Raw genomic sequence first — 24,645 nt, 5'->3', positions numbered from 1 at the left:
CCGTTTACTCCTCTTTTGTTTCCTATGGGAGGGGCCAATCACCTCCAAGGCGTTACTCCCAAGTCGACCCTGCTTTCTGAATTGTTCTTGTCTTCTGGTAGCTCTGCGCATGTGCACACTGGGAACAGGCTCCAGCTGTTCTTCTGCCTCACTGCTGTCTAGCTCCCTCTCTGCCTCCAAATGCAGAGCTCTCGTCTGAGCTTCCCACAGCCCCCGTGTTTCTCCCCAACCTCCTCACTATCCGACTCTGCTGCCAGCTACGATGGCCGCCGCTGGGCCACAACAAATACCTCATAATATCGCTACTTTAATGTGAGTGTGAAGAGAACAGGAATCCTACTCCGGAGTGATTTGAACTCAGGGCTGTATCGTTCAGCCCCTCTACAAATTGTAACTTTGCAACCCTGCTTTGGGGGCTGATGTTTTGTCATAAAACCAGTCCGGGTTGCACACCTGTCCTTCTAAGCACCCTTAAGACAGGTGAGCATCTACCGTAGAGGTAGTCCTTAACTTGCAATTATCGTCCAATCTGGAATTAGAACCGTAAGTAAATGCCAATTATAGGCGGCCTGATTTTACAACCGTTGTTGCAGTGGTGGTTAAATGAAACCCACGTTGTTAAATGAATCCACTGGACCCAATAGGCGTTTTTTTTTGTCAGGAACCAGAAACAAATCGCCAAATTGTTTCTTTCATTTGACGCTCTCTGATCTTTCAGTGCCTCGGACTACACTGCCTATCCTCCTTGGCAGTCAGGCAAGGGGCTCTTTTCCCTCTTGTTTGGGACGCCTTTGTATTTGGAAACAAAGTCCCCCCCTCAAAAAAAAACTTTAAATTATGAGGAGTGCCACCCGGTCGTAGACAAACCCGTCGGCGAGTTTCTGTTGAAAAATCCCATCGCGAAATCTACGCCGAATTAAAATAAATAAAAACCCGTGCCAGGCCCGGTTCAATTCTATAACCTCTAACTTTGCACGATGACAAAACGAGGCAGATGGAGGGGGGGGGGAAGAGAAAAAAAATTAAATAACCCAATTTGCATGTTTTTAAAAATCCTCTTTTTGTTGCACGCGGCGTCTTTGCGGTTGTGTTGGTGAGGCGAGGAAATATTTCCAGCATCTTAACGCAGCTCTTAAAACAACAACAACAACAACAACAACCCACAAGCTCATTATCCTGTGGGGGGGGGGCTCGCATTATGGCGACCTTGAGGACTAGAATCTTGGTTTGTCTCCTTCCCATCACCAATCTCTTTCCACTTACGACTGTATGACTGTAACTTTGTTGCTGGCAATCCTTATGATTTATATTGATATATTGACCATCAATTGTGTTGTAAATGTTGTACCTTGATGAACGTATCTTTTCTTTTATGTACACTGAGAGCCTATGCACCAAGACAAATTCCTTGTGTGTCCAATCACACTTGGCCAATAAAAATTCTATTCTATTCTATTCTAACAAAAAAAAAAAAACTTCCCCCTTTTCCCCCTCCGAGGAGGCAGAATTCAAGACTATCCCGGTTTGCACATCTCTTGCACATCTATTGCTTGATTTGCACAAGCTTTTGCTGGGATGGGTGTGTGTGTGTGTGTGTGTGTGAATTCTCTGGATGCCTCTTAGATGCCTACAAGGACGAATTCTTTTCACCTGCTTTCAATTCCCGCCCCAGCGTTATTATATGGAAGAATATTGATTTTTTCCCCCTTTTTTATGTACATGGGAAAGGAAGGGCGAGCTGGGTTGGGAGTGAGGGGCTTCGGTAATTGTGCATGATACGTTTTGCACTGGCTGGCAGGAACAGAGAGAGGAGAGAGAAAGGTGGGGGGCTTGAGTTGCGACCCTTCCCCAAAAGGTGGGGAGATTGAACACAGAGAGACGATGGAGGAAGAGCGGGGACTCTACATTAGAGAGGGTGTGTGTGTGTGTGCGGTGGGGGGGTAATTCTCCTTTTCTGCCCCCCCCCATTGTCCCCCCTTCAACACCCCCACTGTGGGCTCTCCCCTCCTCCCCTGTACCGAGACCACCACCACCCCGCGCTGTTTTACATCAGGGCACAGGAAGTCTGGGGGGGGGGAAACGCAAGGGAGCCCATCAAATGATGCAGTTAAGTAAGGAAATAAAAGTAGATTTTGCAAATTTATGGCTGGGAGCCCTCGGCATCGATCAGCGCACCGAAGGATGGCTGGTACGTGGGGGGGGGGAGGCAGGGGGGGTTTTTAGAGAAACTGGAGGCGGATGCTCACAGCAATGAGCCTCCCTTGGTTTTTTTTTCCTCCACTGGGTTGGAGTCTGTACTTTTGTGTGTGTGTGTGTGTGTGTGTGTGTGTGTGTGTGTGTGTGTGTGTGTGTGTAAGCCCGAAAAGGCTCACAGATTGTGGCAGTGGGGGGAAACGGTGGGGGATGACAGTGTGCATAATTGTGCATTTGCAGCTGAGCAACTTCTCTTGTCTTCTCTTCCTCTCCTCCCTCCTCTCCCTTTCTCCTCTTTTCCCTCCCTCCCTCCCTCCCTCCTTTCTTTTACCTTCCTCCCCTCCCCCTCTCCTCCTTTCCTTCCTTCCTTCCTTCCTTCCTTCCTTCCTTCCTTCCTTCCTTCCTTCCTTCCTTCCTTCCTTCCCTTCCCTTCCCTTCCCTTCCCTTCCCTTCCCTTCCTCTTCCCTTTTCCTCTCTCTCCTCTTCCTCTTTCTGTTCCATTCTAGATGAAGTTTTAGGCAAACGGAAAATCTGCCTGCCCGGTAGCAACGGAGACTGTCTTTTGGAGAGCAAAAAATCTCGAAGCGAATCCCCGAAAGGTGAGAAAACGAAACTTTCCTTACGATTTCTGCCAGGGTGATGAAGTTGTGTCTGCTTTTTTAGGAAGGGAGGGAGGAGAGAGAGAAGAAAGAAGGAAGGAAGGTAGGAAGGAAGGAAGGAGAGAGAGGAAGGAAGGAAGGAGAGAGAGAGGAAAGAAGGAAGAAAGGAAGGAGAGACAGAGAGAAAGGAAGGAAGGAGAGAGAGAGAGAGGAAAGAAGGAAGGAAGGAAGGAGAGAGAGAGGGAGGGAGGGAGGAAGGAAGGAAGGATTCATTTCCAGGCTCCTGTCTTTCAGAAGATTTATTTTCAAAATTATTTGGAACTTTAATCAGGTCGACCCAGAGCAGTCGAGATGCCGGGCATCTGTTTGGCCTATTTCCCCCCCTTTATCCAAATTTATTATCAGTTAACAATCTTGGGGAGTATTTTCCAAATAGCTCACCCGCTCCTTTCCTCCTTAAAGACTTGTTTTCTCCTCCCCTTCCTGCCTCTTCAGCCCTCCGCCCCAATCAGCAAAGTTACAGGCAGTCCTTACTTAATGACCATCCAAAGCTGGGGACAGCCTTTCGAGTTAGCTTGGTGGGTCTGCAAAGAGTTTCCTTTCCTTTCCTTTTCCGACGGTCGTAAATCATTGCCCTCCTTCAGTCACATGATTTGGCAGCCGCCTTGCATTTACAGCAAAAAAAGCCCAAACACCCATTGAGTATGCTAGATTCGTTTAACGACCACGGGTGTGTGTGAGTTAACGACCGCGGGGTTTGCTTTGCAACTGTCATAAAAACCGGTTGGAGAATCAAGCCAGAGGGTTATGATGACTTGCAATGTGGATGGTACAGAGGGCACAGGCTTGTTCGTGGCGTGAGCTAAACTTTCCAGTTACTGCCTCCAGCTTCCATTTTATGGAGGGGTGGTGAGCAAATCCCGGGAGGGAAATTTGAACCTTGCGCAGGGAGAACACGCTCTCTCTCGTCAGTGAGTCCAGCTGCAATTCCGTTACTAGAATCGCTAGAGAGACTGGGAAACACCGAAGGATGGAAGAAGCTGCGCTTGTCTCCCTAGATTGGAGGGGGGAAAACCCTAGTTTTGTGGCATTGATAAAATCAATAAAATTCCAGGATGATCTAAACCAGCATTTTTGGCTTTGTTTTTTTGTTTTTTGTTTATTGTTTAAATGCAACCTACAATTTGCAATTTGCGCCCCCCCCCCGTTTCCCCCGGCCCTTTGAATATCCCCCCAAAAGAGTTTGTAGAACCCCTGTTTCTAAAAAGGCTTCCCCAAATGAGTGTTGTTGTTAGTTGCGAAGTTGTGTTTGACCCATTGCGACCCAATGGACCACGTTCCTCCAGGCCTTCCTATCCTCCACCATCCTCTGGAGTCCATTAAAGCTCACGCCGACTGCTTCGGTGACTCCATCCAGCTACCTCGTTCTCTGCCGTCCCCTTCTTCGTTTGCCCTCCATCATTCCCAGCATCCGGCTCTTCTCCAGTGATGAGTCCTTCCTTCTCATTAGGTGGCTAATTTGAGTTTCCTCTTCAGGATCTGGCCTTCTAAAGAGCAGTCAGGGTTGATCTCCTCTAGGACTGACCAGTTGGATGGCCTTGCAGTCCAAGGGTCTTGCAGGAGTCTTCTCCAGCACCATCGTTCAAAGGCCTCCATTCTTTGGCGCTCAGCCTTCCTTACGGTCCAACTTTCACAGCCAGACTGGGAAAACCATACCGAGTGAAAACCAAATGAGTAAGGGGAGAGGGGCCTGAAACCCCTCCCTTTTCAAGCTACCTTTCCCTCTTCCCCCCTTTTAAATAGACAGCTGTCAATAACGCCAATTGGGGGGGGGGCTCCCTCCTTGATTGCATGCTAATTGATTTTATCCAAGGAGGACTTGAGCTCTTTCAAAAGGCCGTTTCTACGATTTTGATCTCCTCTGGTTGGCAATTCTTGGATATTTTCTTTCCTAATTCTCCTTTTTCGTCCCTTCCTCTTCCTCCTTTCCGTACACTCTCTCTCTCTCTCTGTCTCTCTCTCCCCCCTCTCTCTCCAGGCTCCCGCTGCATCCTCTGAAAAATTAATCAAGGTGATAGCGGTTTAATCTATCTCGCCGGAGACGCTGAGCTTTAATCAGGCTTTCGTGAAGCCCAGCCATCTATCGCTTTGGGATCAATGCCAGGCGTCCCTCCCCTCCCCGAACCGAAGTCGTTCCAGCCGCGCCCCCTCCCTCCCCTTCCTCAACTTCCCAATTGGCCTTGTGATCAATCACCTTGCCTGTGTGTCCCCCCCCTCCCGCCTCAGTTCCCGCCAGCTTAATTATTTTATTTTTATCGATTGGTTGATTAAATGTTTACGCCTCCCGACTCTCGGGGCAGGGAGGTTTCGCAAATAAAACACACACGACTATAAATTAATACAGGGATAAAAAACAAAGGAGACGCGCACAAACCTGGATAACTCGCGCGCTGTCCTTGCCTGGCTTTGCAGTTTAAACGAAGAAAGATTTGGGGGCGGGGGGTTTCTTCCTTGCTTTAAAATGGCTCCCTAGGGACCCTTTTGTGGCCTGGCTTGGAGTTCTGAGCCCTTTTCACCTAGTCTGCTGAACCTAGTTCCTGAAATAACCCATTTTCTGGATTTACCCAGTCTGTAAACTCTTAGCCACAAATTAACCAAGATTAGCCAAGATTGATACGTTGTCTGAATGCAGCCATTTGACTTCTGACTCCCCAGTTCATCTTCTCTTATTCAGCCATTGGTTGAGCTGCTGTGATGTCACAGAACAATCCACAAAGGCTCCGCCCACCCATTGAAGAAATATCTGTTTTCTGATCATGGTTACTTCCATGGAAGGAAACAGAGAAGTGAGATTAGCGAATGGGATGAAATTTTTAAGGGTCACCGTGAACCGGGTTGTGTTTCTGGAGCCCTAACCATTTCCTGTTTGCATCTGATAATACCGTGATACACTGCCCCTGAACGGTGAAGCTCCACATCCCATCGCCTTCATTAACTACGGCTCAACAGAACCTTCCATAAATAGTGGCATGCATTTATATATATATAAATATACAAGGTTGACTCAGCCTTCCATCCTTTATAAGGTAGGTAAAATGAGGACCCAGATTGTTGGGGGGGCAATAAGTTGACTTTGTAAATATATACAAATAGAATGAGACTATTGCCCTATACATTGTAAGCCGCCCTGAGTCTTCGGAGAAGGGCGGGGTATAAATGTAAACAAAAAATATATATATATATATATATATATATATATATTCTGAGGTTTTCGTGGGTGTTTGTATGTAGGTCTTTGGTTATTCGGATTTTTTCTCGCGTAAAATTGGAAGTGTCTTGGCGACGTTTCGACGAAGTCTCATTCGTCATCTTCAGGCTTTAGCTTCGTGCTTCGTGCTTCTGGGAGCAATGTGCAGCTGCGATCACACATTGCTCCCAGAAGCACGAAGCTGAAGCCTGAAGATGACGAATGAGACTTCGTCGAAACGTCGCCAAGACACTTCCAATTTTACGCGGGAGAAAACCCGAATAACCAAAGACCTACATATATGTGTGTGTGTGTGTGTGTGTGTGTGTGTGTGTATAAATCCCTTGCATCTGCAGCAGCATCCTTATTACACTCAATGTCTTTTTTTTGTTGTTGTTGTGATAAAATTGAACATTTTTGCTGGAAGTAGGAGAAGTCAGCCGGATTCCGCTCTTGAATCAATTCTGGGAAATCAATCCCATTTGTTTTGCGCATTCGGATCAATTTGAATCCCCCAATCCGGCCTGATTCGATTGGGAGCCGAGGGGATGGGGAGAGGTGTCTCTAAAAACCAGGCGCGTAGTTTAAAATCGCCAGAAGGATTGGACACGATCCAGTTTTGAATCGATTTGGCTGTTTTTCCGGTCGTGATCTGCGTTCAGAATCCATCTTGGTCTGGACCCGCCAATGTTCCACTTGGACTGACCCACCTTAACCAAGTTTCTGTGAATCTTTTTTATTATTTTTTTAAATAATTGTATTCATAAACATTTTTGAATACAGTGTATTATCAGGGTATATACCATTTACAAGAGAGAGAAAGAGAAAAAGGCCAGATAGAAAATAGTAATAAATATTAACACATAAACTAATAACAGTAGTAATAATAATAATATAACAACACGTACTGAGAATAGTAGTAAAAATATAACCAAATAATTTTAAATAATTTTATTTTTATATTGACTTATTTACATTTTTTGTTAATTATAATGATTGCAGTTATAATACAAACGTTCATAGTCCTTCTTCCTCTAATTTCTGCCTCTTGTCTTTAACCACTCAGAAAATCGATTCCATATCAAATAATACCCTGTGTCGTCTTTATCTTTTATTTTTTAAATTTAGTCTGTCCATTTCAGCACAATCTAAAATTTTTCAAATGACTTCCTCATCTGCCGGGGGTGTTCTCATTTTTCCAGTATTCAGCAAATGTGTAAAACTAAATACGTGCGGTCCCTTTATCAAAACCCGCTGGTATTACGCCCAACAAATATATTTCTGGTTTCAGATCTATATTCTGTTTCTGTTGTGTCCCACTCCCACTCCCACTCCGACGAACGAGTCAAGGAAGTCCGTAACAAACTTGGCAACGAAGCCTTTGCAGCTTGCCAAGTTCCTTCGAGGTTTATCAGGGCAGGCAGGAGTCCAAGTTGTGACTTCAGCGATAGAGTCCGATATCAGCAAACTAGATAAGACTTTGCTTGACTCAAGGTTGGAATGCCAAAAGCAGGTCCTTTATATAGGCTGTGGGGTGTGGCTCCATGACTCAGCATTTATCCAGGCCTGCCCCACCCTTCCTTCTGCTGGCGTCGCCTCTCAGATCTCCGGAAGCGAGGGTCCTCCCACTTTGAATTGTTTTCAGCTGGATCTGCTGTCAGCGTCTGGGAAAGGGAGGGGTCAGAGGGAGTAGGCCCAGGTAATTCTACCACCTGGCTGTCTTCCTGCTCTGAAGGCTGAGCCAAAGGAACACACGCTGTATGAGTGAGGTTTATCGGCCTTTTCCTTTCACTCCTTGAATCCTCTCCGGGCATGGGGGCCGGGGCTGGAGTCATGACAGGCCGTTCATCTTCATTATCAGACTCGGAGTCTGATAACAGGCCTGGTTGAGGAGAGGAGGGAGGACGAGTCACAATAGTTTCATTATCTTTTCCAGCCAGCTATGTATTTTCTCCCAATATTTTCTTGCTTTCAGACACATCCACCACATAGATAGTAAGTACCCAGGGTCTGATTGCATTTCCAGCATTTGGCAGACAGATTACCAGAACGTTAGTTTCTGAGTCTTTAAAACCATCTGTTTTTTGTTTTGCTTTGGCTGTTTCAAGCGTTAAACCTCTCGGCAAGAGCCGGGCAGTGATGTCAAGACGGTGTTTTCTGCCCATGTGCAGAGATAATAATAATAATAATAATAATAATAATAATAATAATAATAATAATAATAATAATAATAATAATAATAATATTTTAATTTATAGACCGCCCTTCTCCCGAAGGACTCAGGGCGGTGAACAGCCAGTTAAAATACAAAACAAACCCATACAATAATTAAAACTACCCCTAAAAAACTTATTCAATTGGCCAAGCTAAAATACAATTACACCCTATAAAATCACTAAAATTTAAAACCCCAATAAATCCATTTAAAATTTAAAAATTAAGCCAGTCCAGCAAGTTTCCTACGAATTTTCCTCTCCTCTCCTCTTCTGCTTCATCTTTGGGTTGTTAGGAGCTGAAGACATGAAACTGAGCAGAAGTGTAGAAAACACCCCCACCCCTGCAAATAATAATAATAATAAAGATTGCAGTTTGCTGCTTGGTCAGTTTTTTTCAGCATGTCCTGACAGCAGCTGAGAATTTACAAAATGGGGGGGGGGAGGTGTCTGGCTTTAGGCTCTTCCCCCTCCATTCTCCATCCTCCATCCATTCTCCATCCTCCATCCATTCTCCATCCTCCATCCATTCTCAAAGTGAGAATGGATGATTATGGATAAGAGAATACACCTTTACAACACGTGTATAAGAAAAGAAGAAAGAAAAAAACTTTAAAAAAAAAAGGTGAGAAAGGAGGAAAAGAGGGGAGGAGTGGGGGAGAGGAAGGAGAGGAGGAGGAAGAAAGGAGAGGCGAGGAGGGAAGGAGGGAGGGGAAAGAGAAGAAGGTTTGTTGTGAAATGAAGGGAAAGAAAGGGTAGAAGAGCAACCCCGAATGCAAGTAAAATGTTTTATCTTTGTGTTTCTTCAGAACAAAAAAAATACGTATGATTAATTTATGGATCAGAGAATGTGCGTTTACAACGTGTATATAAGAAAAGAAGAAATAAAAACTTTTTAAAAAAAGAAAGAAAGTGAGAATGGAAGGGAAATCGCCAAGGTTGTCTGCCTTGATGGGAAGGATAGGGGGGCAGTTTCTCTCCTTCCCCCCCTCCTCCTCTGTTTTGCACCTGAAACCTTTCCCGGCCGCGATGTGTTTTGACAGTAATTAAAAACGCCACACACTCATTCTCGGTCCTATTTCCTGCAACCTCTAGCTTATTACCGGATTGCAGGGGGGGGAAATGAAGGTGCTCTTGAAACTGAAGGGGCTTTTCTTCTTCCCTTGCACACTTGCACGCACACACACAGCTGGATCGGAGGGAAGGGGTTGACAGACAGTTGGTGCAATGGGGCGTTCTGCCTCCTGGGGCGTTCGGGGTCGTTCGGCCGCTGAGCGTGGGTGGGCTTGTCCGTCAGCGGCAGGGGGTGGTATTGACAGCGGAAAGGTTGGAGAAGGGGAGGGGGGGGGGCGGTGAGTTCAAAAGTCTAGACGAGGTTGCTTCCTTCCCTGGGGTGAGGAGTGGGTTGCAAGAGCGGAGTCTTTTCTCCGGTTCGTTAACCCGAACCCTTCCCCCAATAAATGGGTCTCCACGCCGGAAAGCCAGGGGGGGTTTCCTGCCTGGAAAAATGGGAATTTCTGGGTTGTTGGGGTTTTTTTTTTGCACGCTGCAAGAAAAGTGAGTTTTAAAGCAATAGCGATAACACTTATATACCGCTTCATAGTGCTTTTACAGCCCGCTCTAAGCGGTGGCTCCAGAGGGACAGCAGTGGCTCAGTGGCTAAGACGCGGAGCTTGTCAAATCAGAAAGGTCGGCAGTTCAGCGGTTCGAATCCCCCGTGCTGCCATGTAACGGGGTGAGCTCCCGTGACTTGTCCCAGCTTCTGCCAACCTAGCAGTTCAAAAGCAGATTAAAAAATGCAAGGAGAAAAAATAGGGACCACTTTTGGTGGGAAGGGAACAGCGTTCCGTGGGCCTTTGGGGTTGAGTCATGCCGGCCACATGACCACGGAGGCGTCTTTGGACAGCGCTGGCTCTTCGGCTTTGAAACGGAGATGGACACCGCCCCCTAGAGTCGGGAACAACTTAGTACATCGGAATCATGAGGACTAGTAACTTAACTCAGCGAAGGGAGCGCCGCGATGCAAAATTGTGTTACAGTGGTAAGAACCACTTCTTTCTCAATACTCACCCTCCCTTTTTTTTTTTTTTTTGCCTTCCCCCCACCCCAGAAAACTCCCACACGCCCCTGTTGGAGGGCCCGGTGACGCAGATGACTCCGGAGGAAGATTACCGGCGGCTGATGTCCGCACTCAATGAACACAGCACTTTCGAGGAGCAGCAACAACAACAGCAGCGCCTCTACCAATTGGCCGGCGGGATCTCCGTCCCGAGTCACAGTGGTGAGGATGGGGAATTCTGGGAGTTGAAGTCCATGCAGAGAAGAGCAACGAAGATGGTTTGGGGGGGGGGCTAGAGGCTAAAACTGTTGGAAGAAATGTTCTTCTGGGTTCAGTCCCAAGTGGGGAGAAAGACCCTGGAAACATGGTGGCTGCTTGGAAAGATGGTTTGAACGGTGGACAGGATCGCATGCCTTGAAGAATCTGGATGAAGAGAAAAAAAGGGGGAGAGACTAGAGGTGAAATCCAGCAGGTTCTGACGAACCGGCAGCAGAAATTTTGAGTAGTTCAGAGAACCGGCAAATACAACCTCTGGCTGGCCCCAGAGTGGGGTGGGAATGGAGATTTTACAGTATCCTTCCCCTGGAGTGGGGAGGGAATGGGGATTTTGCAGTATCCTTCCCCTGCCATGCCCACCAAGCCACGCCCACAGAACCGGTAGTAAAAAAAAAATCGAATATCACCACTGGGAGAGATACTTGAGAGTGCCCGAGTTTTATACTCTCTCCTGGACTTTTGAATTCGAGCTTGTATTCTGATTGGTTGTCAGACTCCCATGGGGTCATGCAAGGGGTAACTTTGTAGGTTGTCTCTGTCCCAGACTTGGTTAAGCCCTGCTGGGTGATGATGTCACGAAAGGGCTTTGGGCAGTTCCTACTATGGCTCTGCCTGAAGGAGGTAGATCTTTGTTATGTAGAATAGACTGGCCCAGCCCTTAATGGCTCATCGACAAAGGTGGGGGGAGGGCTGAGTTTCTGCCTCCCTTTTCGGGGAAATATTCTGCCCTTTTAATATTTCCGAAAATATCTCATTTTCCTAGGAGACGGGTGGCTGCTAACTTCCTTCAATACAAAGGATGATTGCAGGAATTGGGTGTATCTAGTTTAATGATAAGAAGGACTAGGGGGGACATGATACCATGGTTTCAGTATTTGGGGGGCTGCCACAGAGAAGAGGGGGTCAAGCTATTTTCCGAAGGCCAGACAAGGAATAATGAATGGAAACTGATCAAGTGGTATCAACAGAAGCTAAGAAATACCATATTTTTCGGAGTATAAGACGCTCCGGACTATAAGATGCACCTACCTTTTTTGGTGCGAAAAAAAAAAAAAAGAAATCTGCCTCTGCCTCCCAGCAATTTCGCCTCATTGCAGCAAATAGCCTGCGTTACTTTCAGTTTCGTTTTCAGCACAGCTTGATTAGCACAAGGAAAAAAAAAATCTGCTCCCAGCAATTTACCTCCTTGCAGCAAGCAGCAGAGGCACCCCCGCAAAACAGCTGAGAGTCGGGAGGCCGATCCAACAGTCAACTTCTGCTAATCAGGCTGTGCTGAAGCTGAAACGGGCTGTTTCTTCTTGCTGGTTGCTGCAAGGAGGTAAATTGCTGGGAGGCAGAGGCCAAAGGGTGGGGGCCAGTGAGTGGGCGGGGCTACATTCGGTGTATAAGGCACATCCAAATTTTCACCCCCTTTTCTGGGGGGGGGAAAGGTGCGTCTTATACACCGAAAAATACGGTATTTAATTAATCAGCATGAACAGCATCAGAGGCTGTGGGTTGGTCCACCACTGGAGGTTTTTAAGAAGAGATTGGACAGCCGTATTTGTCTGAAATGGTATAGGTTTCTCGTTTGAGCCAGGGGGTTGGACTAGAAGACCTCCAAGGTCCCTTCCAATTCTGTTATTCTATTCTGTGAAAGTGGCCACATTTTGGGGGGAAAATACCCTCTGTTTAAAGCTTTAACACTGGGCATTTTGGGGGTCTGATTAGGAGCGGTGCGGTAGCCTAAAGGTGGAGCTCTCACCTCACAATCAGGAGGCTGTGAGTTCGATTCTAGGTAGAGGCGGATATTTCTCTCTCTGGGCATGATGAAAATATATAGGCCTGTGATGGCGACCTTATAGCACGCGTGGCAGAAGTGACACGCAGAGCCATTTCTCTAGGCATGCGAGCCGTCTCCCGTTGCTGTTCTGGCGCGCTGGGCAGCTGGTCTTCATGCGCGTGGGAGTGCTGGAAACCGGAAGAAACCGGATGATCTGGTTTCTGGTCTTTGGCGTGCGCATGCTGGTTGGTGCACATGAGCATGTCGGAAACTGGAAGACTATCTTCCCGGTGCGCACATGCTCGCCGGGCGGCTGCTCTTCCGGTTTTCAGCAACTATTGAAAAGGTTCGCCAACACTGATACAGGCTGAACTAAAACTCCGCATTGGCGACAGGAAGGGCATCCGGCCAGTAAACAGCTCCGTTCAGTTTGCCACCCTGCAAAGGATTATGGGATTGTTAAAAAAAGGTGATAATGATTTTGGGGTCTGATAGGTTGTAAAAAAAATGCTTTTAAAAGTAAAAAAAAACAGCCTCTGTCGATCGCGCGGCTCAGCTGTGATCATCAGACCCTTTTTTTTAACCTTTGAAAAGCATTTTCTACAACCTGTTCCTACCATTCGGGCGGGAAAAGCGAGTGAGATGGAAAGAAGCGGCAAGCCGGTGACATGGCGATTGGGTGGGCATGGGGGGTGGTGGGGCGGGGGCAGGGATTTTTGCTACCGGTTCTCCGAACCACCTGCCGCCATCGTTACCGGATCGGCAGAATCCGGATCGGCCGAACCGGGAGCATTTCACCCCCTGATTGTAAATACAGGATGGCCACTTCTGAGCTGTGCAAATTTTTTTGCTCTTATCGGCTGAGAGATGTTTTAATTCGCCCCTGGTGCTCAGAAGGTGCCTGCTGGGGGGGGGAGCGAGGCTCAATTATAAATGGTATTTCTGCCAGGCGAAGCTCTTGATGCTATGCAGGCACCACCGGTGGCACCAACTCATCTTTAATTATTTAGGGTTTTTTTGTTTGTTTGTTTGCTTTATTTATTTATTTGTGGCTTTAATTGCAGCGTCTGCTTCTTCCTCCTCCTCAACTCGCCCCCCCCACCCTAATTCCGCATTTCCCTCCTTGTAAATAGGCTTATAAGCAGCTACAAGGGTTCCCCCACCACCCTCCCTCCTTTTATATTTTATTAAGCTTGCATGCAAAATAAAAGAACCAAAAACCTTCTATAGATTCGTTCGGCTAGCTCACATCCCAACCAGTCCAGCCGAAACTCTTCTCGTCCCTTTCAAAGGCCCAAATTTGGCCTCCCGTGTGAGATTTGGCCACACGGGGAGCCTTGAATCCGTCAACGGAGCTTTGCACGCGCTCAAGGGTACTCTCGACACACCGTGAAAGAACGAGCTGAATTTGCCGGCATGTCTAATCTTGGTTTAATTTGATTCCACGAGGGTTTGCGATGACTGATAGCGGATTTATTCCTCTCGGCACAGATATCCTCCGAGCGCGTCAAGAGGTCGCCTCGCGAAACCCCAGCAGCCTAGACCCTCACCTTCCCTCGGCCAGCAACTCGGCCAGCCAGCGCAGAAAACAGGGGCTTCCACAGCACCGGGATTCACACTTCAGTGAGAGGTATCTCGATGCCATGCCCATTCTTACCTTCGTACAGGCTTACGACTTGTTTAGCGACCATTCGGAGTCGCGACGCGCTGAGAAAAAGTGATTTGCAGTCTGTCCTGGCACTTAGAATCGCAATGACCTGCTGTCTCGCTTTAACTAATGTATTTTAAAAAAAACCCGGTTAAAATCAGGTGCGGTCAAAGGTCTCCTCCCTTAACAACCACACTGCTGAACGATAAGTTTTCTGGTTGCCGTGATGGTTGTAAGTCGAGGACTGTCTCCATCGCTCTTTTGCAAAACTGGGAAGCCATGCCAAGGTCTTCGGCGAGAACAAAAGCCAACGGCAGGCCGGGAGATTTATGGCGTCTCCTTTCTCCCGGAGGTAGGCGGTAATGCACATTGGAGGGGGGGGTGTCGGGAGGGGGGGCCTGGAAGCCGCTTGGCGTGGTGCTAAAATTCCATTTCAGCTTCCTGTCGGACTCCGCAGGGATTCGATCAGCACAGGGAGGCTATTGTGGCAGGAAGAATAATTAGCTGTTGAAAAATTCAGCCGGTTGCTGGAGGCAGCCGAGAAAGGAGACGAAAACAGGCGGTGGGGAGGGGGGTGGGGAGAGAGATCCGTTCCCGGTTTGCAGCCTTCCGGATGATGGGATATGAATGGGGGGGATCCCTAGCTGAGAAAAGGGGTTCGAAATCGGCTCCGAGGAAGCAGGCAGGAATGGCCCGGGTTCAGCGGTGGAGGATGGGAAATTCTGGGAGTTGACGTCTACTGTCAACTCCTAAAGTTTGACTTGACATTTACTGTTTCCCCCAAGAATAAGACCCAACCAGAAAATAACACCTAGCATGATTTTTCAGGATGCTCGTAATATAAGCTCTACCCCCAAAATAAGCCCCAGTTAAGGTTGTCGGCCAGATTGGATGCATTTAGTACCGTATTTCCCCCCAAATAAGGCCTAACCAGAAAATAAGCCCTAATGCGTCTTTTGCAGCAAAAATTAATATAAGACCCAGTCTTATTATCGGGGAAACACGGTACATATCTCGATCTTTGGAAAGAGTGCAGAGAAGAGCAACAAAAAAAGATGAAAAGCAACCTAAAATTTAAGGAGAAACTTCCTAACGGCGAGAACAATTAACCGGTGGAACAGCTTGTCACTAGAAGTTGTGGGTGCTTCATCACTGGAAACTAGACAGCCACTTATCTGAAATATACCCTGTTTCCCCCAAAATAAGCTTATGGGGGTTGTAGTTGACCCATGAACCCATGACCCATGTCCAAGGTCTGCTCTTGGAAAGCCTGCTTTTTTTGTGGGGGGCGGGGGCTGTGTTGTTCGGTGGGGGCGACAACGACGGGGTTAAGATGCAGCAGCGCACCGGGTGTGCCTGCTAATGACTTAGAAACATCGATTATGTGAAGGCCATTAATGCGTATTGTTAAAGAAAAGCCAATACTTCTGAAGCTTAGCAAACCATTTGTCTCCTCTTAAAGGACATATCAAATTTAGCCACGGCGGGAGTTTAGATCCTCAAATATCATTGCAGGTGGGGAGGGGCGGACGACACTTGTGTGTGTGTGTGTGTGTGTGTGGGAAGTATTTACTCGTGTGCAAACACGCAAAGCCAAGCGAGGGCCCATTATAGAATCTGTATTGATCCCTTTTCCCTTTTTAAAAGTTGATTTATTTTTATATAGGTTTTACGTTTATCGTCATTGTACATATATACACAGTATACCCATACAATGAAATTCACATAACACCCAGAGACATATATATGTGTGTGTGTGTGTATATATGAGAGAGACGGAAAGAGTCAGCCACTGAAGCAGTCGGCGTGAGCTTAAATGGACTCCAGAGGATGGTAGAAGACAGGAAGACCTGGAGGAACGTTGTCCATGAGGTCGCGATGATAGATAGATAGATAGATAGATAGATAGATAGATAGATAGATAGATAGATAGATAGATAGATAGATAGATAGATAGATAGATGTTTTCGTAGGTTTTCATGGGTATAGGTATGTAGGTCTTGGCGTATTCGGGTCTTTTCCTCTGTAAGGTTGAGAGTTTCTTGGCGACGTTACCCAGGTCGTTACAACACAAAAGACTAATGGACACATAACCAGGACCACACCCACACAGGATGCTACGAAACAGCTGACTAATCGGCTCCATCAACTAATTAAGATGTAACAACACAGCCAACCAGCCCGCTTACAGCAACAAAGCCAGCGCTCCCCACCTCCCCACCAGTATTTATAGAGAGACGGCAGCTCCGACCATGCTTTGCTCGCACAAGCACGAAGCCGAAAGCACCAGCCTGAAGATGACAAGTGAGACCTTGTCGAAATGTCGCCAAGATACTCTCAACCTTACATGGGAAAAGACCCGATACGCTAAGACCTACATATATATGTATGTATGTATGTATGTATATGTAGGTCTTGGCGTATTCGGGTCTCTCTCTCTCTCTCTCTCTCTCTCTCTCTCTCTCTCTCTCTCTCTCTCTCCCTCCCTCCCTCCCTCCCTCCCTCTCTCTCTCTATATATAGAGATACATATATATATAGAGATACATATATATATATATATATATGAAGGTCTTTGGTTGTTGGGGTTTTCTCCTGTGTAAAATTGGAAGTGTCTTGGCGACATTTCGACGAAGTCTCATTCGTCATCTTCAGGCTTCTCCCAGAAGCACGAAGCTGAAGCCTGAAGATGACGAATGAGACTTCGTCGAAACGTCGCCAAGACACTTCCAATTTTACACGGGAGAAAACCCGAACAACCAAAGACCTACATACAAACACCCGTGAAAACCTCAGAAAACAAATATATATATATATATATATATATAAAGACTGATCTCACATTCGCTCCCAGGGCGTCTGGCTGTAAAAGGGAAGGTTAGAACTCGTGGCCCCGAAGAGCACAGAAGCCCTCCTGGCCAAAAAGCATAGGAGTTTGAGGGTATTTTTAAGGGGAGAGAAGGGCGAGAGAGAGAGAGAGAGAGAGAGAGAGACAAGGGAAAAAAAGGAGAAATCCATCTGTTTTGCTATAGAGTTGGTGGCCGTAGAGTTATGGGGTGAGTGACACCCTCCCCTCCTGCAGAGACGATCAGATTAATACCTGCAGTGTGACCATAAATCTTGCCCCCCCCCCGCTTAATCCTTGCCAAGTAACATCAGCAGCTCCTACCAGCTCAGCCGCCTGTAAGCAGATTGTCCTGGGTGACACCGGATTCACAAGAGCTCTTTGCCAAGTCCGAATTAACCCGTTTTCCTTTAACGTCTTCTGGGAGGGGTGAGAGAAATGACCCATATTCCAGAAACTTAAAAAAAAAAAAAAGTTTCCAACCCTCAAGAATCTCCGTTTCTGTCATTTTCATGGCAGATTTTGGGTTTTGGTCCTGGATCCAACCAGGATGATGAGGGGACTGGAGGCTAAAACATACGTTGAAGGGTTGGCAGGAACCAGGCATGGCTAGTCTAGTGAGGAGAAGGACCAAGGGAGACATATATGTTCCAATATTTGAGGAGCTGCCACAGAGAGGAAGGGGGTCAAACTATTCTCCAAAGCACCCGAAGGCCAGACAAGGAATAATGGATAGAAACTGAACCAGGAGAGATTCAACCTGGAAATAAGGAGGAATTTTCTGACAGGGAGAACCATCAACCACTGGAAGAGAAGTTGTCTTCGGAAGTTGTGGGAGCTTCATCTCTGGAGGCTTTCAAGAAGGGATTGGACTGCCGTTTGTCAGAAATGGGTGAAGGGTCTCTTGCTTTGGGCAGGGGGTTGGACTAGATGACCTACAAGGTCCCTTCCAACTCTATTAATCTAATTTAATTTAATGTATTTGAGAAGGCCCTCTGTGCTAGTAGCGGTAGTAAATGCAGGTACTCCTAGATTTAATGACCATAATTGAGCCCAAAGTCAATTGAGCCCAGCTGTCCTACCTACCTACCTACATCTGTCTTTCTTATCTATCTATCTACCTGTCTGTCTGTCTGTCTGTCTATCTATATCTATCTATCTATCTATCTATCTATCTATCTATCTATCTATCTATCTATCTATCTATCTATCTATCTATCTATCTATCTATCTATCTATCTATGGCTGAATTCCATCTATCTATCTATCTATCTATCTATCTATCTATCTATCTACCTACCTACCTACCTATCTATCTATCTATCTATCATTTATCTATCTCTACTGCCTGTCTTTCTTATCTATCTATCTATCTATCTATCTATCTATCTATCTATCTATCTATCTATCTGTCAGCCTCTGTCTTTCTTATCTATATATCTATCTATCTATTTATCTATCCACCTACCTACCTACCTACCTACATCTGTCTCTATCTGTCTGCCTCTATCTGCCTGTCTGTCTGTCTCTCTTTCCGGCTGCCCATCCATCCATCCATCCATCCATCCATCCATCCATCCATCCATCCATCCATCCATCCATCCATCTATCTATCTATCTATCTATCTATCTATCTATCTATCTATCTATCTGTCTGCCTCTGTCTTTCTTATCTATCTATTTATCTATCCACCTACCTACCTACATCTGTCTCTATCTGTCTGCCTCTATCTGCCTGTCTGTCTGTCTCTTTTTCCGGCTGCCCATCCATCCATCCATCCATCCATCCATCCATCCATCCATCCATCCATCGCAATAGCCCTTAGACTTGTATACCACTTCACAGTGCTTTCCAGCCCCTCTCTAAGCAGTTTACAAATGCCTACCTCTTGCCTCCCCCCACCTCCAAAAAACCCCCCCCAATCCGGCTCCTCCTTTTACCGACCTCAGAAGGACGGAAGTCCGAATCAACCTCGAGCCGGTCAAGATGCCGAAAACGAGTTTTAACCTGAGTTAACACGGGTCATCATCCCAGAAGACATCCGCTGGGAAGACGCCGCAGTGAGGGGTGGAAATTAGGGATGGAGGCCGGAGAAAGACAGGGGCAGGGGTGGGTGGGCTAACCAACCAAGCCTTCTTCCCCTTTGATGTCCCTCTGCAAATATCCGGGCAGCCCCTTCCATCCACCACCACCCTTCCTCTCCCGGCGCAGGAGTTCAGCCAAGGGCCACCAGGTCTGCTTAATGGGCAGAGCGGTTAAACGCCACTTGATTTCCCAAATTGGTCCTTACCCAGCAGGTGGAAAGGCTGCCCCCACCCCCCACCCATCTCTCTCTCTTGTCTCCCTGTGATTATTACAGCTAATTACGATCGGGACCAGCTCCTCCCCCCCCCTCTCCCGCCTGTCCCCCTCCCCCTAGCTTTAATTGTCCGTTATTCATCGGCTCAGCTGTCTGTCCATAGAGGGTCTTGGCAGACCCCGGTCGCCCCCGGTCTAATTGCAAGGCGAGAGGGATTAGGTCCGGTGATTACACCCTTCATGCTGTAATTACATCAGCATCGCTCGGCTTGCGGCGCCCGACGCTTAAGCGCCCCCGAAGGTCATGCGCTGCGTTACCTGAGATTAATTGGCGCTGCCAGCCAAGTGCGAGGCTCTGGCGGAACAGTTATGCGATTAGCATTAACATTTCAACAGCCACCCGATCGATCCAGCCCCAGCCCGCCTGGCCCAGCCGTAGCTGGCCTCCTCCAGACACACCGGGAGCTGCGCAATTAGTTTAGACGAGGCAGGGAAGAAGGGGAGGGGAGGGGAGAACGGGCCCTGCAGAGTCAGGCAGGAGGGGAGGGCTGGAAGGGAAGACAGATGGGTCCAGAGCGATGGCAGGGCGGGGGGGGGGCGTCCTCGCAAGTGGGATGGTTTAATCCACGTTTGCAGATTTCCCGGCAGTTTTTCAACAGTGGGTGTGCGATTCCTTTTGCAATTTTTAGAAGTGTTGCGTGCGGACAAACAATTGGGGTGTGTGTGGGTGGTCTTGCGCTGGCTTGCCATTCCCGTGAGCTTCTTTAGAAGCACCCTGCTAGCTGTTTGCATCCATTGAGGACCCAGGTTGTCGGGGGCCAAGAGGCGGACTCTGTAAACCGCTGAGAGAGGGCTGTACAGCACTATGAAGCGGTATATAAGTCTAAGGGCTATTGCTATTTTCCTTCCTCCCTCCCTCCCTCCCTCCCTGTGCTTAGAATGCAGTATTGCAGGCTAACTCTGCCCACTGCCAGCAGTTCGATCCTGACCGACTGGCTCAAGGTTGACCCAGCCTTCCATCCTTTTGAGGTCGATAAAACGAGGACCCAGATTTTGGGGGGCAAATAGGTTAACTCCGTAAACCGCTTAGAGAAGGCTGTAAAAGCACCGTGAAGCGGTATATAAGTCTTAAGTGCTATTGCTATTTAGCATCCTCCAGTTTGTAGAATCAGGATTTTTTTAAAAAAATGGAAAGTGCGGTATCGTAATCCAGTTTGTCCCATCATCCCCGGCAGAGACACACACCCCTAACTTGACTAGCAACAAACAAGCCACTGAGTCTGTGCCAAACGTGCAGGAGAGCCGATCCCCCAGGGCTGCGGGCCCTTTTGGGGGTATCCTTGGTTAATTCCCCCCCCCTCGGTTCTTAACCTACTTGATCCAAATGTGATGGAATAAAATTGCGTTCGTTCTCTTTCCTTTTTATGACGGAGCGCGGGAAGTAAATTTGGGTCTTTTTGAAAGACCCAACGGGAAGGAAGGAAGGAAGGAAGGAAGGAAGGAAGGAAGGAAGGAAGGAAGGAAGGAAGGAAGGAAGGAAGAAGAAAGACAAGAGAGGGAGGAAAGGAGGAAAGGACACTGAAAGAGGAAGGAAGGAAGGAAGGAAGGAAGGAAGGAAGGAAGAAGAGAGATGGGGGAGGAAGGGAAGGAGGAAAGGACTGAAAGAGGAAGGAAGGAAGGAAGGAAAGAGGAAGGAAGAAGAGAGACGAGGGAGGGAGGAAAGGAGGAAAGGACACTGAAAGAGGAAGGAAGGAAGGAAGGAAAGAGGAAGGAAGAAGAGAGACGAGGGAGGGAGGAAAGGAGGAAAGGACACTGAAAGAGGAAGGAAGGAAGGAAGGAAAGAGGAAGGAAGAAGAGAGATGAGGAAGGGAGGGAAGGAGGGAAGAAAGGAAGAAGAGAGACAAGGGAGGGAAGGGTGGAGCAAAGGAGGGAAGGACACTGAAAGAAGAAGGAAGGAAGGAAAGAGGAAGGAAGAAGAGAGATGAGGAAGGGAGGGAAGAAAGGAAGGAAGAAGAGAGACAAGGGAGGGAAGGGTGGAGCAAAGGAGGGAAGAACACTGAAAGAAGAAGGAAGGAAGGAAAGAGGAAGGAAGAAGAGAGATGAGGAAGGGAGGGAAGAAAGGAAGGAAGAAGAGAGACAAGGGAGGGAAGGGTGGAGCAAAGGAGGGAAGGACACTGAAAGAGGAAGGAAAGGAAAGGAATGTGGGGGGGCGCTTGGGAAGCCGTGGGAAAGCTGGTTGTGAGCTCCTAGCTGGGAAAATTATGTTGTTTTCTTGGGGTGTTCAACGGAAGGGAAAAAGATCCGTATCTTCCCTTTTTCTCTTTTTGCCTCCTTTTTCACCTTCTCCTTCATTTTTTCCCCCCTCTCTATAGGGAGATGTCCCACCCCCCACCTCTCCTGTCCCCCCAGAATGCTCCCCACATCGCTTTAGGGCCTCACTTGAGACCGCCTTTTCTGGGGGTGCCCTCGGCTTTGTGCCAGACGCCAGGTAAGAGGGGAGAGAGAAAACACACACACACACACACACACACACACACACACACACACACACACACACACACACACGTGTGTGCTGTGAAAGGGCCTTGAGGGGAGGGGCTTGGTGGAGGGAGGGAGAACGGAGGCTTTAAACTGGGGGGAGGAGGGGGGGTTCATTTATTTTTTTTAATTTTTTTTCACCCTCTGGAGCCGTATTAATTAATTAATTAATTAATGAGTTTGCTCCTTCTCATTCTATGCCCTTCGGTTTTTTTCTTTCTCTCTTCCCCCGTCTTCTTCCTGCCTTCCCTCCTCCCACCCTGATCTCTCTTTCCTCCTTACTTTTTCAGTGTCTTTCCTCCCTCCCTCCCTCCCTCCCTTCTTCTTTCAGTGGCCTTCCCTCCTTCCTTCCCTCCCTTGTCTCTCTTCTTCCTTCCTTTCTTTCCTTCCTTCCTTCCTCCCTAATCTCTCTTCTTCCTTCCTCTTTCAGTCCTTCCTTCCTTCCTTTTTTCCTCTTTCAGTGTCCTTCCCTTCTTTCCTCCTCCTCATCTCTTCTTCCTTCCTTTCTTCCTCCTTCCTCCTCATCTCTCTTCTTCCTTCCTTCCTCCCTCCTCATCTCTTCTTCCTTCCTTTCTTCCTCCTTCCTCCCTCCTCATCTCTTCTTCCTTCCTTCCTCCTCCCTCATCTCTCTTCCTTCCTTCTTCCTTTCTTCCCTCCTTCCTCCCTCCTCATCTCTCTTCTTCCTTCCTCCCTCCCTCGTCTCTCTTCTTCCTTCCTCTTTCAGTCCTTCCTTCCTTCCTTTTTTCCTCTTTCAGTGTCCTTCCCTTCTTTCCTCCCTCCTTCCCTCCTTCCTTCCCTCATCTCTCTTCTTCCTTCCTTTCTTCCTCCTTCCTCCTCCTCATCTCTCTTCTTCCTTCCTTCCTCCTCCTCATCTCTCTCTTCTTCCTTCCTTTCTTCCCTCCTTCCTCCCTCCTCATCTCTTCTTCCTTCCTTCCTCCCTCCCTCATCTCTCTTCTTCCTTCCTTTCTTCCCTCCTTTCCTCCCTCCCTCATCTCTCTTCTTCCTTCCTTCCTCCCTCCCTCGTCTCTCTTCTTCCTTCCTCTTTCAGTCCTTCCTTCCTTCCTTTTTTCCTCTTTCAGTGTCCTTCCCTTCTTTCCTCCCTCCTTCCCTCCCTCATCTCTCTTCTTCCTTCCTTTCTTCCCTCCTTTCCTCCCTCCCTCATCTCTCTTCTTCCTTCCTTCCTCCCTCCCTCATCTCTCTTCTTCCTTCCTTTCTTCCCTCCTTTCCTCCCTCCCTCATCTCTCTTCTTCCTTCCTTCCTCCCTCCCTCGTCTCTCTTCTTCCTTCCTCTTTCAGTCCTTCCTTCTTTCCTTTTTTCCTCTTTCAGTGTCCTTCCCTTCTTTCCTCCCTCCCTCCTTCCCTCCCTCATCTCTCTTCTTCCTTCCTCCTTCAGTCCTTCCTTCCTTTTTTCCTCTTTCAGTGTCCTTCCCTTCTTTCTTTCCTCCCTCCCTCCTTCCCTCCCTCATCTCTCTTCTTCCTTCCTCCTTCAGTCCTTCCTTCCTTTTTTCCTCTTTCAGTGTCCTTCCCTTCTTACCTCCCTCCCTCCTTCCCTCCCTCATCTCTCTTCTTCCTTCCTTTCTTCCTCCCTCCCTCCCTCGTCTCTCTTCTTCCTTCCTCTTTCAGTCCTTCCTTCTTTCTTTTTTTCCTCTTTCAGTGGCCTTCCCTCCTTTCCTCCCTCCCTCCTTCCCTCCCTCATCTCTCTTCTTCCTTCCTCCTTCAGTCCTTCCTTCTTTCTTTTTTTCCTCTTTCAGTGGCCTTCCCTCCTTTCCTCCCTCCTTCCCTCCCTTGTTTCTCTTCTTCCTTCCTTTCAGTGTCTTTCCTCCCTCCCTCCCTCATCTCTCTTCTTCCTTTCTCTTTCAGTCCTTCCTTCCTTTTTCCTCTTTCAGTGTCCTTCCCTTCTTTCTTTCCTCCCTCCCTCCTTCCCTCCCTCATCTCTCTTCTTCCTTCCTTTCTTCCTCCCTCCCTCCCTCGTCTCTCTTCTTCCTTCCTCTTTCAGTCCTTCCTTCTTTCTTTTTTTCCTCTTTCAGTGGCCTTCCTCCTTTCCTCCTCCCTCCTTCCTCCCTCATCTCTTCCTTCCTCTTTCAGTCCTTCCTTCTTTCTTTTTTTCCTCTTTCAGTGGCCTTCCCTCCTTTCCTCCCTCCTTCCCTCCCTTGTTTCTCTTCTTCCTTCCTTTCAGTGTCTTTCCTCCCTCCCTCCCTCATCTCTCTTCTTCCTTTCTCTTTCAGTCCTTCCTTCCTTCCTTCCTTCCTCTTTGTGTCCTTCCTTCCTACCCTCCCTCCCTTGTTTCTCTTCTTCCTTCCTTCCTCCCTTCCTCCCTTCCCCTTTGTGTCCTTTCCTCTCTTCCTCCCTTATCTCTCTTCTTCCTTCCTTCCTTCCTTCCTTCCTTCCTTCCTTCCTTCCTTCCTTCCTTTTTCAGTGTCCTTCCTTCCTGTCTTCCCTCCTTCCCTCCCTTCCTCGTCTCTGTTCTTCCTTCCTCTTTCCTTCCTCCCTCCCTCCCTCCTTTTTGTCCACCTCCTTTTCCCTTCTTTCTATTTACCTCTTTTTTTTTTTTGTCTACCTCTCTCCCTCCCTCCCTCCTGTTGCAAATTCCCCCTGGTTAATTCATCTCCTCCCTACCTCTGCAGCCACCTTCTCTCTCTCCGTCTCTCTCTCTCTCTCTGTCTCTGTCTCTCTGTCTCTCTCTCTCTCTCTGTCTCTCTCTCTCTCTCTCTCTCTCACTAGCGCGCACCCACCCATTCACTCGGCCTCAATTTCCGGGCCGGACATTCGTTCGTTGTTCGATCCCTTGCTGGAGCCTGCAGGGAAATGAACCTCGAGCTGACCAAAGCACAGCCCCAGGTTTTGCCCTCTGCTCCCCCCCCCTTGCAGCCCGAGGGTTTTTTTTATTTTTTATTTTGTCACAACAGTATACACAAACATAATATATAAGCAAAAGTATGCAACAGCTATATTAATTTGATGTAACAAA

General features: G+C 47.8%; 1 protein-coding gene across 4 annotated transcripts in view; it reads left to right on the top strand.

Moving 5' to 3' along the window:
- SAMD11 (sterile alpha motif domain containing 11) overlaps nt 1-24,645 on the top strand; it is a 113,185-nt gene that overhangs the window by 69,115 nt on the left and 19,425 nt on the right. For 3 of the 4 annotated variants that reach the window (XM_058161291.1, XM_058161292.1, XM_058161294.1), the window contains exons 5-8: nt 2,700-2,792; nt 10,363-10,533; nt 13,841-13,979; nt 21,513-21,628. In XM_058161291.1, the coding sequence (XP_058017274.1) occupies nt 2,700-2,792; nt 10,363-10,533; nt 13,841-13,979; nt 21,513-21,628 (519 nt within the window). The remainder of the gene's footprint in view (nt 1-2,699; nt 2,793-10,362; nt 10,534-13,840; nt 13,980-21,512; nt 21,629-24,645) is intronic. The other variant, XM_058161293.1, reaches the window with a different exon arrangement.

The sequence above is a fragment of the Ahaetulla prasina genome, chromosome 18 (assembly GCF_028640845.1).
Source record: "Ahaetulla prasina isolate Xishuangbanna chromosome 18, ASM2864084v1, whole genome shotgun sequence".
Taxonomy (NCBI): domain Eukaryota; kingdom Metazoa; phylum Chordata; class Lepidosauria; order Squamata; family Colubridae; genus Ahaetulla; species Ahaetulla prasina.
This window is presented reverse-complemented; position numbering and strand designations above follow the sequence as displayed.